The sequence below is a fragment of the Desmodus rotundus genome, chromosome 4 (assembly GCF_022682495.2).
Source record: "Desmodus rotundus isolate HL8 chromosome 4, HLdesRot8A.1, whole genome shotgun sequence".
NCBI lineage: Eukaryota > Metazoa > Chordata > Mammalia > Chiroptera > Phyllostomidae > Desmodus > Desmodus rotundus.
This window is the reverse complement of record NC_071390.1, coordinates 128,961,644-128,980,062: the sequence shown is the minus strand read 5'-3', so window position 1 is coordinate 128,980,062 and position 18,419 is coordinate 128,961,644. Positions and strand designations below refer to the sequence as shown.

The following is an 18,419-nucleotide window of genomic DNA, read 5'->3' as shown; positions in this document are numbered from 1 at the left end:
TCCTTTGTGCTACTTTTGTCATATATTTTACTTTACAGTCTCTATCTCTGTTTTAGTGTTTAGGAGGAATCCACCTTCCCACCTTTTGCAACCAGCATCATTAAAAAGAATGAAAAAAATAAGTGTAATTGTTTGAAGAACCGCTTACCAAAAGCATTTACTAGGAGCCCTTGTTAAAATATTTGCAAACATTCAAAAGTTTATAGAGCACTACTGTGTGAATAATGAATTGTCCAGTGTGAAAAACAGCAGTATTTTATATAAAACTAGGCTTCCCAAGGTGGGTGGGAAGGGTAGTGTGTCAAACATTCCTCCACGAGTAAGAGAAATAAAAGGGAAGGAGCAGGCTTAAGGGTAGGTACGACCTATGCAGCGGAATCCAAAACTACTCTGGAATTTACTTAGGAAAACTTGTGTATTCATTCTTACATGTTTAAACTTCAGCCACTTTCAAAGTACTCTCCATTTGATGATATGCACCTATCGACAGGGGTGCCCAGCCCCCAGGCGGTGGACCTGACCGGTAGTGGTTGGCAGCCTGTTAGGAACCAGGCTTCACAGCAGTGCCCCAAGGAGGAAAGCTGCTATTGCATTTCCACCTGAGCTCTGCCGCCTGTCTCCTCCCACACCTGCCGCCAACTGTGGAAAAATCGTCTGCCAGAAAACTCATCCCTGATGCCAAAAAGGTGGGGGACTACTGCCTAGCAAGGCCTTTTTTCAATGCTCAAAACAGTTTTTGAACTTGTCGGTTTTAATGACTTTTAGTGCTTCTGCTGTTTTTTGTTTCACCTCTTCCACATGGCAAAACGTTTTCCTTTGAGAACTTTCTTCATCTGGGAAAACACTAAGAAGTGGTCACGATCCGGAGAAAAGGCAGGGTGGGACATGGGGGTCAAGCCATTTTTGGTCTGTATGCTCATAAATCACCCATCATGAAAAGGGCAAACAGGTGGAAAGTCTTCAAAAAATAATTCACTGAAGCTGAAGGCAGCCTCTCACAAGGTGAGCTGGTACACTGATACATGGACTCCTCCAACACTCACCTACTGGGGGAAGCCGGAATTACATGGGGCCCACCCTCCAGAGGATAATTCCAGGGGTTTTTGGGTCCCTACCTCCTAAAATCTAACTGTATACCATGCTAGGCATCCTGCAGAAATGAAAGAGTGAGAAGAATAAAACAATCTAAGCCTGTTATATTTTGCAAAACTTTTATTCTCATGTCATTTATAAAAATGTAACAGTAGTTTTAACTTCTCTGTTCTAAGACAAAGAAATCATTACAAAATGAACATTAATCAAGACATTATGCCTCACAAGCAAGACATAAAATGTCCAAGGGAAGCTTCAACATCAAAATGTTGACCACCTATGTGAAATACTTTCAATAAATAATAAGTGACATTCTTTTAAACAAGTACAAAAATAGATGTGCCACACTTTCTCTGACCCTAACAAGTGATTTCACTGTCCAGTTGCTTAGATTCCGCTCTCCTCCGCCTCTATCACAGAGCCTGGCACATAATGGTCTCGCAATAAATATTAGTTTCATGAGACACTTAAAATCCATCATCTGCAAATAAATAACCATCAGAACTGAGTTTCACTTGATTAAACACATTCCCACCTCCCACACCTTTAAATAGTAACATGGCCAATGTTAAAATACAAGCTTTGAAAAATAAATACACATATAAATAAATAGATCTCTGATAAATAAAAGAGTCAAACAGAGCAATCCCTTTGTAGTTCTTGCAGGAAGCCATTGTTCCCTCTTCATTTTCAGTCCCCTCAGGGCAGGGACCTCCTTTCAGGAACCACCAGCAGGAGGCTGCTTCTCTCTGGGTCAGTTGGTGCTGCCCCTAGGGTGAGGAAGGGTTACTGTCAGAGGTGTCAGGCAAAGCTGCTCTCCTCCCCCACTGGCCCCTGAAGCTGGAGGGCTTTCTCCCTGCAGACTCTGGCCCAGCCCTGTGCCAGGAGAAGGCCCCACTGTACCTTCTCCCCTGCACAGCAGAGAGCTTGCCTGCTCTTTTATTGAGAGAAGTGGGACTGTGGGCTCTCTTTTGTCACCCTGGGCTATAAATTTACATGCACGACCTCACTTCATTCTCACACAATACATGGAATAGGTAGTATTTCTACTCCCTTTTGCTGAAACTTAAAGGGATTAAAAAAAAAGAAAAACTTTCCTCCACTTGATCTGAGGGTGGTCTTGCTGCCAAGTCCCTGCCTTTCACCCTGAACTTCCCAGGCCCACACTGCCCCAAACCAGGGATTCCACTTTTCAGGTCTAAAGCCAATGAGGGATTGAGGTAAACAGTGTTCCTAAATGAGTGGCAGGAAAGTTAGCATCACTGACTAAATATACTAATTTTTTACAAAGACATATTTACCCACACTCATGTGAATAGGGATGGAGAGCAGTGGAAATACCCCGTGGCACCAGAACCACGGTAATGACCTTGGTGCCAAATCTAATTGTGAAATAATGATTTTCACTCCTTCAGCTAAACCCTGGGTTTCCCTGATATAATCTTCAGAAGGCAGATGCCAGTATCTGTCACCAATGACTCTGTTCACATAACTCACTTGTTCAGCATCTTTTCGATCATTTTCTTAACCATGGGGGCTTCAGGGCTGAGACAAACTTCCCGACCATTCTTGAGCTTGGCTCTGCAGAGAGAAGGGAGAATCCACGTGAGGCAAGTGGGCAGGATGAGGGTCAGGGTGGAAGCATCTGAACCTCGGAGGCAACACTTACATGACTTCAGTTTGGTCGCAGGAGGCTCCTGGGGGTGTCACCTTCACACTCTGGACGTGCTTGGGGTGAACCCCCTGCAAGGTCTGCAAGCACTGGCAGCGAAGTTCACTGGCCACGGGCGCCCCTGTGGGGACAACACACTCGGTTAGGGAAGCTGTCCCCCAAGGGCGCCCCCCCCGTCGTCCCCCGCCCCGTCCTTGGGATCCCAGAGCTCCGAGTGTCACCTGCAGCGTGCCGGCAGGCGGTGACCAGGAGCAGGAGCAGCAGCGCTGCCCGGAGGAGTCCGGGGACGCAGGGGACAGCGGCGGTGGCGGTGCGGGCCATGGGGCTCAGCTCGGAGGGTCTGGGCGGCGGTGCCTGGAGCGCGAGAGCTGGAGGGAGAGCTGGCGGAGCGCGATCTGTGGCTCCCGGGGACTGACGAACCCCTTTTATCCATGGTTGGGGAGGAAAGTTCGCAGCCCCGGAGGCCCGGGAAATTCCCGCACCTGAGGGTAGTGACGGCGCTGCCTGGCTCGCGGGGAGTGGCGGCGAGGGGGGAGGGCGGGAAGTGGCGTGCGGAGTGTGGAGCAAGGGGGGGTATCAGCCGGTGTCTCCCGAGCTGGCCTCCAGCGTGACGCGGCCGAGTCTGGGTGATGTCTTTCCGCCCAAATCCCCAAGGGTCGGGGGGCGAGTAGCCTCGTAAGAAGGGTGTCACTTAGTAGCGGAAACAGGCACTGCCACGAAGGTTAGTTGTCAGGATTCGGGGAGTTTGGGGGTGGGGGGGGCATGATTATGGAGACGACTGTTTTACCATTTATCAAGCAACGCACACATGTCTGGCTTGATGGGTTGTTACCGCTGCATAAATACACTCTTCAATACATCTGTTATCTCAGATTTCACAGAAAGTGTTCGCCTTGTTGTAAATCACACTCTGTGTCCCATCGTGGGGAGGGGATGACAGTGTCAAAAGTTCAAATGAGAGTCTAATCACGGACGAAGTGTCCTAATCCTACACGGCTTCCTTCCTCTGTGAAATTCTGGAACTTCCCCAGCTCCAGTGATCCATGAGCGCTGCCTCTTGGGGGTAGAGGGCCCTGATGAAAAGGGGAAGCAGGGGCTGTTGGGGGGAGGAAGGCTGCACTGGGCTCACGGGGTCCCCAGTCTGTAGTTTATCCTGACCCCGTCCCCTTGCCCCCCGCGCCCCCAAAAGTCATAGGAATGAGGAGATGCTGTCTGTGTGAGTAGCTCCCTTTGCTGTCTAAGCAGCAAAAAGATGTGTTCTGGCGAAATGGCTCAAGAGACAAATCACTAGTGCCCTCCTATTCGCGCCGTCTTGGGAAGGACACAGTATTCACCTACTCACACAACTGGTGATAATGACCTAGGTATCATGGGCAAGGTGGCATCTGCCAAATCCTCCACTGCAATGTTATTGTTCTTTTTTTTTCCTTTTCCCTACTCTTCTTTGGAAGTAAATCACAGAGCCTGGCCCACACCTGCAAGGGGCGCAATCAAGCTCCTCTTTCAGGAGGAGACCCTCTGCTTACCTCACGTATTTGGCTTCTTCTGCAAGAGAGATTTGTCCCTTCTGTCCTGCACATCTGTTGTTTTGCTCCTTTATTTCTTCATTTCTGTCAGCTTTTGTATTATCCACGTATTTCCTTGTACTCCATCCTACCTCCTTTTCAGAACTTTAAGTACAAGATTTTGCATTTCTTTCTTAGAAGTTACCCTTAAAATGACGATATATATTCTTGCCACAATACATTTTCTTAAACTTGATACTTTTCTCTAACAATTGAATGAATATGTCGTAAATGCATTTATCTCCCTAACTGTCCTTTGTGCTACTTTTGTCATATATTTTACTTTACAGTCTCTATTTATCTCTGTTTTAGTGTTTAGGAGGAATCCACCTTCCCACCTTTTGCAACCAGCATCATTAAGAAGAATGAAAAAACTGAGTGTAATTGTTTGAAGAACCGCTTACCAAAAGCATTTACTAGGAGCCCTTGTTAAAATATTTGCAAACATTCAAAAGTTTATAGAGCACTACTGTGTGAATAATGAATTGTCCAGTGTGAAAAACAGCAGTATTTTATATAAAACTAGGCTTCCCAAGGTGGGTGGGAAGGGTAGTGTGTCAAACATTCCTCCACGAGTAAGAGAAATAAAAGGGAAGGAGCAGGCTTAAGGGTAGGTACGACCTATGCAGCGGAATCCAAAACTACTCTGGAATTTACTTAGGAAAACTTGTGTATTCTTTCTTACATGTTTAAACTTCAGCCACTTTCAAAGTACTCTCATTGATGCAATACACCTATTGAGACGTGTGTTTCACTGTTCAAAACAGTTTTTGAACTTCCCGATTTTGGTGTGTCTTAGTGTCTCTGCCATTGTTTCTTCCACTGCTTCCACATCATAAAACATTTCCCTTTGAGGACGTTTTTAACCAGGAGAAATAAAAAAATAGTTGCTCAGGGTGAGATCGGGTGAACAGGGTGTGCTGGGCATGGCATCGTGCCATTTTTGCTAAAAAACTGCTGCAGGTTCAGGGCATTGTGGGTTGGTGTGTTCGTAAATCATCCGTAAAAAGGCCAAATGCCTTCTAAGAGTCTTCAAAAATTCACTGAAGCCTAACGCAGCCTCTCACAACAATGCCAGCTTGTACACTGATACTGATGTGTTCCTGGAACATTCAGTGGTGGGGGAAGCCTGTATTACAAGGGGCCTGCCCTCCAGAAAATAATTCTGGGTATTTGGATCCACCCTCATACAGAAGTTTTTAATGGCATGCATTTGTATATCTAGTATATGCTAACAGTCATTAACTTATCTATATATAACCTGTTATTCTACATCTTTTCATCTCCTTAACTGATAAAATATCAATTAGATCAATATGTGGTCTTCCATTATTAATTAGCATATATGTAATACATACACAGAGTGAAACATAGAGATATACAAAAATATGAAAAAAGACCTAGAGTAGATTCAAAGGGATGGGTTTGCTGACAATTTCCCAGCTGTAAAGAAAGCATAAAATGCCTTAAATTTAAAAACAAATGTATTAAACTTCTGAGGTGTCTTTTTTCTGTCTTAAATAGTACCTTTTTCGTTTGTTTGTTTGAACCTATGAATTATACATTAATCATGGGGAAAAACCAAAAAGCAAACCAAATCACCATAAATGTTTAAACTATAAATTTCAGTGTTTTAATCAATGCCTGATTTTTCATATCAGCCCCAACACACTCATTGAATAAGCGCCTGATAATGATAAAGCAAAGCATATTAAATACTCTCTGGGCAGGTGAAATACATCGTTTGTAAAGTACTAAAAATTACTGGTATTCTTTTCAGTATCATTATTCAAGATCTTTATTTTTCCTAAAAGCAAGATTTGTAAGTTTAGTTTGTTCATAAACCCTAGAATAAGACCTATTTGTAATATCCTTGCAGTTCTATTTGCCATGGTCTCGCCATAATTGGTCATTTCATACAGAAGGTAAATCACAACGTATTACTGACGTATAACCTAAACAGAAACCTCAGTGATGCTTTGAACTCACCAAATTTGGATCCCGTCATTAGCAAGCTCGAGGACTAAGACATCTGGGAAAAACTAATCTAATGTATGACTTCTAGGGATATGTCTTAATATTTTCCTCTTACAAAGCCCAACATACTCTTTTCACTGTTATCCCCCTAAAACTCTCTTATACATTAAATCAATGGGAACTGAATGTGTCAGCTAAAATCTACTCTACGTTACTGTCTCAGTCCAGACAATTTCAATGCATGAGGAATGTCTTTATGCTCCCAGACTTCCCTGCTTGCCTCTGGGTGTGGCACCATCACATAACACTTCAATTCCTGAAGGTCCAGCAAGGTCTATGACAAGTGACACTAGTGGCTTTGTTTTTCTATCATAATTTTAATTCTTGCATAAGGGAGAGAATTGCTGTGGGTAACTCATCTTGGATGTAATGTCAAAGTCCTTCCTGGGTGTTACAAATTGAGACATTTACCAGACAGAAGGAGTCCCTGGGGATTTCAGTTTGCCTCCCTGGCTGAGTCAGGGGAGAAGACAAGGAAAGTGCCTATGATTCTGACCTTGGCTGATGGTCATGGGTAGCTTGTAGTAAGCAAAACTATTACGATATTTCTGAGAAGGGCTGTTCACACTTCAAATATGTAGACTGAGATGTAACACAGAAAGAGCCAGGGTCTATGTGTAAAATTTTGTTTCTCCAAGGTGTAGAATTCTGTTTCTTAAATATTGAGGAATTTCTAATGCCACATAAAGTAAGTATGATGATTGTTTCTGAAACTCCTTCGAGTTGTATCAAAAGAAAAATAGTTGATTCATTTTCAGCAAGAGAGGCTGGTGATACTTCTTTATAACTTGGGGTGCAGTGCAAAGTTAGAGCAACTGTGTTTCAAATCTAATTCTGCATGTATTTATCTATGAGACTTTGGCAACTTTTTTTTAACATCCCCATCCCTCAGTTTTTTCCTCTGTAAAATCGGTACAGTGATATCTATCTCTTTGGCACTTAAAGCTATCCTGGAACAAACTAGATCCTTGACAAATATTAATTCCCTTTTCAAGTCTCCTAATTCAAATTCCTCTTGAAAAATGAGGAGACCGAAAGCAAAATAGTTTTTGGTTTTGTTTTGTTTTCAGATTTATCCATAGTTTCCACGTATGCATGAATGATTAATTTTTAGTGCTCTATAGGGAACCTAGCCGTGTGGAATGACAAATGTAGCCCAGCCTTATTGGAAAGCTCATAGGCGCATATCGGCACATAGGATGCCAAACCCACAGATCAGTTCTCCCGTGGGAAATCAGGCCTGCATTATACCTAGGCTGCTTTGAGGCTTGCTCTTGCTAAAACTCCCTCACCCTGAGTTGAAGCAGCAAATGCTTACTGGGTATCCTTAAAGTAACTTCCTGAACCTGTGCTAATTCTCCCATGGATTGAAGTGTAATCAGACCAATTACTCTTATAGTTCCCTTGCATTTGCAACATTTTTTTCTTGTTAATCTGTAGGAAGTAATCGGTAACATCCTTTCCTTTGCAATCTTTAAAGAGTAATTACCTAGCAAACCTGAGAATAATGAGTGAGAACCTTCTTTGATGTATGCTATTAGAAAGCCAATAAAAGCCTGTCCAGGCAAGGGTTGAAGCACTCTCCCCTTGAGAGTGGCCATGCTGTCCCTTTTCCTCCACAGGACATGGGTAGTCCATGTGAATTTCTATCGTCTCATCCACAACACCATGGACACTGCTGGCCAGAGTCTGCATCAGTGCTCTGAAGAATTTTTCCCACTGTTCTTTTTTAAGAAGATTCTGAAATCAATGCATTCATATTCTGCTGTTTTTATCAATTATGTAACATTAACATTTATGTAACATTATGTATTAACAATTATGTAACATTAACATTAATTAAATGTTAATTAACATTAACATATGTAACATTATCATAATGTAGAATGTATTTTCCTTCTTATATATATTCGCCCACCAAATGTCGATATATTTAACATCATTTATTGATAAGGCAGGTACATACTAGACTCTGTGCAGAATTCCTATAATATAGAGATTACAAAGATGAGAGACTTCCGGCCTAAGTTAAGGTCTTTTGGCAGCAAATATACTCAAAGAGGTTTTTTTTTTCCTTGATAAAGCTTTTTTTGAAAGTGAATGAAAAGAGACCAGACTTTTTAAAAAGAAAGAGGAAGAGAGAGTCTTTGGAGTTCTTAGAAGGAAACTGAGGACATTTGCATGCAGGAAGCTCACTGAAGAGTGCTCACCCTGCCCCTTTCAGGAAATATGCAAGCGTGCTGGGCAAAGGAAGAGTTGCTGGTGGGACAAAAGATTCAGGTGGTGCTATGAGAGGCTCAGAGCTGAGGTGGCTTTTCTGAATTATTCTGAATCATGGCAAAGGGAGCATCTCTGTATCCTTCCATTGAGCTGCCGCTAATGTGGGCCACCCCTGGTGATAAGGCAAAGCTTCGGGTGAGCCAGTTCCTTTAGGCCATGGGCTATGACCAGGGAGGGCCTCAGCTGTGAGCTTTCTGTGCCCATTATTTCAGCAGCCAAAGAAGTCCACCCATGATGCCTCAGGTGCTAAAGGGCAGCTAAGTGGTGCATCATGGTTTCAGGGGCAGGGGAGGGGAGGGAAGAGGAGGAGAGGAAAGAAAAGAGACTTGGAAGAAAGGGAAAGGGAGGACAGTGGAGCACTCTGGTCTTTTTCTCTTTTTTCTTCTTTCCCCTTTCTTCCCCTCCCACTCCCCCGCTGATAACCCTCCATGTGATCTCCACTTCTGTGATTCTGTTCCTGTTCTAGTTGCTTGCTTACTTTGTTTTTGTGTTTTTTAGTTTCAGTTGTTGATAGTTGTAAGTTGTCATTTGTTGTCATTTTACTGTTCATATTCTTCGATCTTCTTCTTTTTCTTAGATAAGTCCCTTTAACATTTCAAATAATAATGGCTTGGTGATGATGAACTCCTTGAACTTGACCTTGTCTGGGAAGCACTTTATCTGCCCTTCCATTCTAAATGATAGCTTTGCTGGATAGAGTAATCTTGGATGTAGGTCATTACCTTTCATGACCTTGAATCCTTCTATCTAGCCCCTTCTTGCGTGAAAGATTTCTTTTCAGAAATCAGCCGATAGTCTTATGGAAACTCCTGTGTAGGTAACTGTCTCCCTTTCTCTTCCTGCATTTAAGATTCTCTCCTTATCTTTAATCTTTAATGTAATTATGATGTGCCTTGGTGTGTGCTTCTTTGGTCCAACTTTTTTTGGACTCTCTGATCTTCGTGGGCTTCCTGGACTTCCTGGAAGTCTATTTCCTTTGCCTGATTGGGAAAGTTCTTCATTATTTTTTCAAATAAATTTTCAATTTCTTGCTCTTGTTATTGTAGTTCTGGCACCCCTATGATTCTGATAATGGAATGTTTAAAGTTGTCCTGGAGGTTTCTAAGCCTCTCCTCATTTTTTTGAAATCTTGTTTCTTTATTCTGTTCTGGTTGAATGTTTATTTCTTCCTTCTACTCCAAATCATTGATTTGAATCCTGGTTTCCTTCCTTTCACTGTTAGTTCCCTCTATATTTTTCTTTATTTCACTTTGCATGGCCTTCACTTTTTCCTCTATTTTGCGACCATACTCAACCATTTCTGTGAGCATCCTGACTACCAGTGTTTGGAACTCTGCATCTGATCAGTTGGCTATCCCTTCATCGCTGAGTTCTATTTCTGGAGTTTTATGGAGTTTTAATCTATTTCTGGAGTTCTATTTCTGCAGTTCTTTCTTTTGGGCAATATTTTTTTGTATAACAGGAGCACCTGTTACATAGTAAGGGGTGGAGACTTAGGTGTCCACCAGGGTGGGGCAACTCACATTGCTGGGTTGTGGCACTGTATGTGGGGGAGGGTTCAGAGAGGGAAAAATGCCACTTGCTCAGCTCTCCGCTGGCTTTCAGTCACTTCCCCCGCTACCCACAAGCAAATTTTCCCCTCTGGTGGTGATTCCCAGGTGGACGGGTTTGTGTACATTCCAGGCCCCTGTGGGTGTCTCCAACGAGCTATCCTGTGAGGCTGGGAGTCTCTTTCACTGGCACAACCCCCACAGGATTTACGGCCAGAAGTTTTGAGGCTTTCTTTTCCTGTGCTGGAACCCTAGGTTGTGCGGTCTGTCTTACTTCTCAGATGTAAGTAATCCACACTCAATGTGGGACGGCCAGCTGCCGTGTCACCTGCCCAGTCCTCCAGCTGCTACCTTGCCACCAGTCCTCTCCACCCTGGCTGCCTGTCTGCACCCCTCCCACTGGTCTAGATGAATGTTTCTTCTTTAACTCCTTGGTTGTTGGACTTCCATACAGTGCAATTTTCTGGTAGATCTCATTGGTTTTTGTTTTTAAATTTGTTGTTGTCCTTCTTTTGGCTGTGTGAGGAGGCAAAGTATATCCACCTATGCCTCCATCTTGGCCAGAAATCTCTCTCTTTTTTCTTCTTCCTATCTCTTATCTACTTTCCTTTCTCCTTCTTCCTTTCCTTTCTCTCCCCCTTCTTCCATTTTTTCTTCCTTCTTCCCATTCATCATTTATTCCTGAGAAGTAAAGTATGCTAATTAAAGAGGAAGAAGAACAGGAGGACCAATATATCCCAGCAGAAATCTCACCCAGCAGCCAGCATCAACCAACCACCTTCTGTGTGAATGAGGTCATTTTGGACTTCTGAGCTGTTTCAGTTGTCCTCTGACTTCCCCAGTCCCATGAGCACAGGCAAGGGGACAGCAGAAGAGCCTCCCGTTAGCATCCAGAATCATCAGAAGTGATAAACTGATGTCATAAGCCACTAAGTTTGGGGCTACACAGCAAAAAGGATCAAAAGAGCAGCATCCTGTAGCTGATGTTCAACAACTAATATTAATCACATAAAATTAGAATAAAAATTCTGAGGTCTGCAAAAGATTGCTGTGATCCTGTATAATACATAGCACCCAGGAAGCTTTTCCCCTCCACTCCTTCACCCTCCTCACTCTCACCCGATCCCCATGCTTCACCTCCACACAGATTGCAGCCTCAATGGAATGAGTCCCAGAGTAACTGAGGCCTGGACCATTCTGGTCAACTCAGAGTTATAAAAAAATTTGATTTCAGCACTTAAAGGGAACCCTTTTTGACTATTATTTCAATCTATTGATTTAGGTGCTTTAATGAACTCACCTACATTTTTATTATCCCTGGGATCTTCTGTACCAACTGATTTTATGTCTAATTTGCAGGTGAACAGGGAGGGTGAGGCACAGAGGTCATGCCTGTCTTGATAAAAAAGTGAACACTCAGCGTGATATGGGCAGGGTGCTTGAAAATCACTCATCATGAAATGGGCAAACAGGTTGAAAGAGCCTTCAACAAAAATTCACTGAAGGCGAAGGCAGCCTCTCACAACAACACCAGCTGGTACACTGATAAAGATGGGTTGCTAGAACACTTAGTTAGTGGGGGGAAGCCTGAATTACATGGGGCCCACCCTCCAGAAGGTAATCCCATTTTTTGGGTGGTGTCCACCCTCATAAAATCTAGCTGCACAACATGGGAATGAAGCAGAAATGAAAGAGCGAGAAGAATAAGACAATCTAAACGTGTTATATTTTGCAGAGCTTTTATTCTCATGTCATTTATAAAAATGTAACAGTAGTTTTAACTTCTCTGTTCTAAGACAAAGAAATCATTACAAAATGAACATTAAACAAGGCATTATGCCTTACAAGCAAGACATAAAATGTCCAAGGGAAGCTTCAACATCAAAATGTTGACCACCTATGTGAAATACTTTCAATAAATAATAAGTGACATTCTTTTAAACAAGTACAAAAATAGATGTGCCACACTTTCTCTGACCCTAACAAGTGATTTCACTGTCCAGTTGCTTAGATTCCACTCTCCTCCGCCTCTATCACAGTGCCTGGCACATAATGGTCTCACAATAAATATTAGTTTCATGAGACACTTAAAATCCATCATCTGCAAATAAATAACCATCAGAACTGAGTTTCACTTGATTAAACACATTCCCACTTCCCACACCTTTAAATAGTAACATGGCCAATGTTAAAATACAAGCTTTGAAAAATAAATACACATATAAATAAATAGATCTCTGATAAATAAAAGAGTCAAACAGAGCAATCCCTTTGTAGTTCTTGCAGGAAGCCATTGTTTCCCTCTTCATTTGCAGTCCCCTCAGGGCAGGGACCTCCTTTCAGGAACCACCAGCAGGAGGCTGCTTCTCTCTGGGTCAGTTGGTGCTGCCCCTAGGGTGAGGAAGGGTTACTGTCAGAGGTGTCAGGCAAAGCTGCTCTCCTCCCCCACTGGCCCCTGAAGCTGGAGGGCTTTCTCCCTGCAGACTCTGGCCCAGCCCTGTGCCAGGAGAAGGCCCCACTGTACCTTCTCCCCTGCACAGCAGAGAGCTTGCCTGCTCTTTTATTGAGAGAAGTGGGACTGTGGGCTCTCTTTTGTCACCCTGGGCTATAAATTTACATGCACGACCTCACTTCATTCTCACACAATACATGGAATAGGTAGTATTTCTACTCCCTTTTGCTGACACTTAAAGGGATTAAAAAAAAAAGAAAAACATTCCTCCACTTGATCTGAGGGTGGTCTTGCTGCCAAGTCCCTGCCTTTCACCCTGAACTTCCCAGGCCCACACTGCCCCAAACCAGGGATTCCACTTTTCAGGTCTAAAGCCAATGAGGGATTGAGGTAAACAGTGTTCCTAAATGAGTGGCAGGAAAGTTAGCATCACTGACTAAATATACTAATTTTTTACAAAGACATATTTACCCACACTCATGTGAATAGGGATGGAGAGCCGTGGAAATACCCCGTGGCACCAGAACCACGGTAATGACCTTGGTGCCAAATCTAATTGTGAAATAATGATTTTCACTCCTTCAGCTAAACCCTGGGTTTCCCTGATATAATCTTCAGAAGGCAGATGCCAGTATCTGTCACCAATGACTCTGTTCACATAACTCACTTGTTCAGCATCTTTTCGATCATTTTCTTAACCATGGGGGCTTCAGGGTTGAGACAAACTTCCTGTCCGTTCTTGAGTGTGGCTCTGCAGAGAGAAGGGAGAATCCACGTGAGGCAAGTGGGCAGGATGAGGGTCAGGGTGGAAGCATCTGAACCTCGGAGGCAACACTTACATGACTTCAGTTTGGTCGCAGGAGGCTCCTGGGGGTGTCACCTTCACACTCTGGACGTGCTTGGGGTGAACCCCCTGCAAGGTCTGCAAGCACTGGCAGCGAAGTTCACTGGCCACGGGCGCCCCTGTGGGGACAACACACTCGGTTAGGGAAGCTGTCCCCCAAGGGCGCCCCCCCCCCCCCCGTCGTCCCCCGGCCCGTCCTTGGGATCCCAGAGCTCCGAGTGTCACCTGCAGCGTGCCGGCAGGCGGTGACCAGGAGCAGGAGCAGCAGCGCTGCCCGGAGGAGTCCGGGGACGCAGGGTACAGCGGCGGTGGCGGTGCGGGCCATGGGGCTCAGCTCGGAGGGTCTGGGCGGCGGTGCCTGGAGCGCGAGAGCTGGAGGGAGAGCTGGCGGAGCGCGATCTGTGGCTCCCGGGGACGGACGAACCCCTTTTATCCATGGTTGGGGAGGAAAGTTCGCAGCCCCGGAGGCCGGGAAATTCCCGGAGCTGCTTTTGGTTCTTCGTTCGGGAAGAAGGCGCGGCCCCGCCCCTTGGGGGAGTTGGAAGTAGGGAAGGGGGGCAGGGACCTGCTGGTGCCGCCCTCGCTGGCCTCCGGGGTGCCGCGCGCTCTCCGGGCTGTCCTCTTTCCGCCTGAATATTCAACGCGAGTGAGGCGACGCCACGCAGGTGCCGCTTGGAAGCCAGCACCGGGAGCGCCCGGTGAACCCAGTGCGCGCGGTACGGATGGTCCACCTTAGAGGCGTGGAGACTGTGCCACCTCTTTAGGCGAGAGAATTACTTCTCTGAAAAAAACATTTGTTGTTGGAATTAAAAAGAAGATGGGGCTATGGTAGCCTCTGATATCTATACTCTTTTTTTTCTTTAATGCAAAATATTATTTTTATTAAAATATTTTACCAATGACTACATGTTCTACTGGTTCTCTGAAAATGAAACATTTTGAAGATAGGTTTTTAAAATATTATTTTTTCAACTTTATATATTATAAATATAACTGTTAAACAATAAAATGAACCTATTTCAAGAGAATACTATTCTGAATTTGAATCTATCTTTGCATCCATTACACCATCAATCACCACAATCAAAATAATGAATATATCCATTGTTCCGGGAAGTTTCTTGTTAGCCCCTTTAAAATCCTCTCCCACATCTTATCCAAGTGCCTTATGTTGACGCAATAACTGATCTTTTTATCATTATGCATCATTTTGCATCATTTAGAGCTTTTTATACATGGATTAATGAAAGATGCATTTTTTATCTAAGTTCTTTCACTCAGAATAATTATGTTTTCTTTTTATACACATTTTTATTTTTCAATTACAGTTAACATCCAATATTATTCTGTGTTAGTTTAAGGTATACAGCATAGTGGTTAGAAAATAGTGTCATTCACAGAGCGGTCGTCTGCCTTGTGTTTCAAGTGCCCACCTGGCTCCGTACACAGTTACTGCATATTACTGACGATGTTCCGTATGCTGTGCTGTAATTTACATCTCTGTGACTGTTCTCTAACTGCCAGTGAGTACTTCTTAATCCCTTCACCTTTTCTCTGTTCTGTAATCCATAAGTCTGTTTCTTGGCTTATTTTATTCTTTGGATTCCACATATAAACACATAGTACTTGTCATTCTCTGTCTGACTTATTTCACTGAGCATAATACCTTCTAGATCCACTCATGCTGTCACAAAAGGTAAGATTTAATTTTTTTATGGTCCAGTAGTATTCCATTGTGTATAAGTACCACAGTGTTTTTTTTTTTTAACCATTCGTCTGTTGATGGGTACTTGGTTTGCTTCCAAATCTTGGCTATTGTAACTAATGCTGCATTGAAATATTTATATTCAATAAAATGAATATTTTATTGAATTAGTGTCTCGGGTTTCTTCAACTGTATTCCCAGAAGTGGAATTGCTTGATCGTAAGGCCGTTCCATTTTTAATTTTTTGAGAGACCCCCACACTGTTTTTCATAGTGGTTACACCAGTATGCATTCTCACCAACAGTGCACTATGTTTTTATCTTCTTCATCTTGAATTTGGGTTTTGCAGATTTTATTCATCACTGTAAGAAACTTGCTCTTTAAATATATATACCTGTCATCTCAGATTAAATATAAAAATGTTTGTTTTATTCCTGGTGTTTTTGAGCTCAAATAAATCACACTGAGTGCCATGGTTTTCTGCAGTGACACCTTGGGCAGAAACCACTGCAGAGGTTAATTCAGTGTTTATTTGGAGATAACAATGTTTTAATCCCTCATCTTCTCTCCCTTTGAAATTCTGGGATTTCCCTGGACTCTCTTAATGCCAGGAGCAACACTTTTTGTTGTGTAGGAGGCTGTTTTCATTCATCACAGTGATTGAAGAGCTGTGAGGGGTCCTGGTGGGCTCAGGAAGTCCACTTTTCTAGTGCTGTCCATGGGCAGGAAAGACTATAGGCACCAGAAAGAAACTTCTGCCATTACTCCTCTGGGCAGAAAACAGGTGTGTTTTTTGAAGTTTATAAATACTAAATTACTAGTATATTCCACTCTATGCCATTGGAATTTGCTTGCCTCATGGGGTTCTTTTTTGAGAAATAACTACCAATATATTTTAGATTTCTAAGAATGTCAAAAGAGCATTTCAGAATCTGTGTACTTGAAGCCTTCTCAGTGAATACAGTTGGCCCTCCTTATTACTGGTTCTGCATCCTCGGATCAACAAACTGCAGATCGAAAAAATATATTTTTAAATGTTGCTGTCTTTGCCAATAATTGCTATATAATTACACCTACCATGTTTGTGTCTCTACTGACATGTACAGACTTTTTGTTTCCTGGCATTATTCCCTAAACAATTCAATATAACAACTATTTACATAGTATTTGCATTGTGTTAGGAATTATGAGTAATCCAGATATGATACAAGGTGTAGGGGAGGATTACACAGGGTATGTGCTAATACCAGATATAAAGTATTTGAGCATGGTGGGTGAAGCATGTCCTGGAACCAATCTTCCACAAATATGGAGGGATGACTGTAATTCACTTTCACCATCAGCTTCAATACCTCTTTTTGCATTAAACTGTAGATGCTTTAAGTTGCTTCTCCAGGGGAGATGCAGACCTCTCGGATGGGTGAGATATTCTGCCAGCGCTGTGAGAAGGGCTAGATGTGCAGATATTCCGCCGCAGGAGCACAGAGAGTTTGGGAAGGCTGTCAGCTACAAACTTACTTGCCATCTAACCATCTGACCATGGGCAATGTATTCAAGTTCTCTCTGCTCTTGTTTTTCTCTGTAAAGGAAATCCAATAATAGTGTTCACTTCACACAGTTGTTATGAGTATTGAATGTGTGAACATTTGTAAAACGTCAGGAAATGTTAAGTACTGTATAAATACTTGTTAAATAAACACAACAGAAGTAGTGCATTTCAACTTGAATGCTGTGAACTAAATGTTTATGGTGAAGCCCTGCACCCCATGTGATAGCAGTAGGCCATGGGGATTTGGGGAGACGATTAGGTTTATATTGAAGACATGAGGTTGGGGTCTCATGGCGGGATTGGTGTATTTATGAGGAGAGAAAACAGAGAGCTTCTTCCATCTCTCTCTCTGCCATGGGAGGACACAGCAACAAGACAACTAACTACCTGCAAACCAGGTAGAGCATTCTTACCAGACCCCCAATCTACAGACACTTTGACCTTGGACTTCGCAGCCTTCAGAACTGTGAGAAATAAATGTTATATAAATCGTCCAGCATATGGTGTTTTGCTACAGCAGCCTGAAGTGATTAAGATGCTTAGCTAAACGGAAACTCTCCATGGTGAATCTTTATGCAAACAGAAAATAAATATTATTTAAAAAACATTTTTTCATTTATCTTTACAATTTTTCAGCATCAGGACTTTTACAAAGTGGGTTCACCTGTATTCTTTGGGGATCATAGAATATATTTTTAAAACTCAATGCTTGTTTCAAATTTTAGTTTAAATTATTTCCCACAGAAAACAGGAAGAAGAGAAATTCTCACTAATCTACTTATGAGAAAATATTTAAAAAATGACTGTCTCTGCCTTGATCATCAGCAGCTGGCTGCCCAAACAATAAAAAGTACTAGCTGTAATGATTCCCAGACCCAACCCAAAGTACTGACGTAAGCAAATACCCAGGGAGAGTAGAATTTTGATTTTTCTACAGTAGCAGCCGAAACTTGTTAAAAATCAACCCATTATCTATAGAATTATGTACAATGTGACACCTGGAACTTGTTTAATCAAAATCATTTGCTTTCACAAAGGAAATAAAACCCCTTTATATCATAAGATTCCACTTTCCATGATTTAATTCATGACGATCCCAAACTCAGGAAATTTGGAGAGCACCAGTGTATGAAGCCTACTATGATAAACAAACTGCTCCTTGTTTCAACAAGTGCTGAATGCCACTTTTATGTGCAGAAGCTGGAAATGCCTGCAATCACTAACCCAGTGAAGTCACTTCTAAAATAGAAGCCCAGTTTATTAAATTCCATTCTACCCTGTAATTTTTATTGTATCTTTCAGATTGGCTAGCACAACACAATATGCCTTCAAAACCTAGGTCACTGTTCCGTGGTGAGCACTGACCTAATCAGCCAGCGAGAATGAACAGATATGGCCCTGCTTTATCCTGGCTTGCCTTGAGGACTTTGTTGCAGTAACTGTCACTCCTCCATCCCCATTTCCTAACAGTTATAGTTTGTTGTACAATGGTTCTGCTCTGGAGGGAGAAAATGAAGATGCCCGAACGTGTCACTAGAATTCAAGATTGCCCGTCCCCCAGTCTCAGAGGTCTCGGTTCAGTATGAGTGTTAACCTACTCTTCCAATCTCCACTGTGTCTGCTGTTTTTACCTGATTGACACCCAACCTTCTACCTTTTTCTTAAGACAGAAC

The 18,419-nt window shown here is 42.9% G+C and overlaps 2 protein-coding genes across 2 annotated transcripts; both read right to left on the bottom strand.

Annotated features, from left to right (window-relative positions):
* Window positions 1-1,210: 1,210 nt before the first annotated feature.
* Window positions 1,211-3,254, bottom strand: LOC112320497 (growth-regulated protein homolog beta). The gene is made up of 4 exons (XM_045187355.2): window positions 2,986-3,254; window positions 2,762-2,885; window positions 2,590-2,673; window positions 1,211-1,862 (listed from the first exon to the last, which is right to left on the bottom strand). Exons 1-4 carry the CDS (start codon window positions 3,083-3,085, stop codon window positions 1,847-1,849), a joined length of 324 nt encoding a protein of 107 aa, XP_045043290.2. The 5' UTR covers window positions 3,086-3,254; the 3' UTR covers window positions 1,211-1,846.
* An 8,679-nt stretch (window positions 3,255-11,933) lies between these two features.
* On the bottom strand, window positions 11,934-13,981 carry LOC112320502 (growth-regulated protein homolog gamma). The gene is made up of 4 exons (XM_024577950.3): window positions 13,718-13,981; window positions 13,488-13,611; window positions 13,316-13,399; window positions 11,934-12,587 (listed from the first exon to the last, which is right to left on the bottom strand). The coding sequence occupies exons 1-4, from the start codon at window positions 13,815-13,817 to the stop codon at window positions 12,572-12,574; spliced, it is 324 nt and encodes a 107-aa protein (XP_024433718.3). The 5' UTR covers window positions 13,818-13,981; the 3' UTR covers window positions 11,934-12,571.
* Between the last annotated feature and the right edge of the window lie 4,438 nt (window positions 13,982-18,419).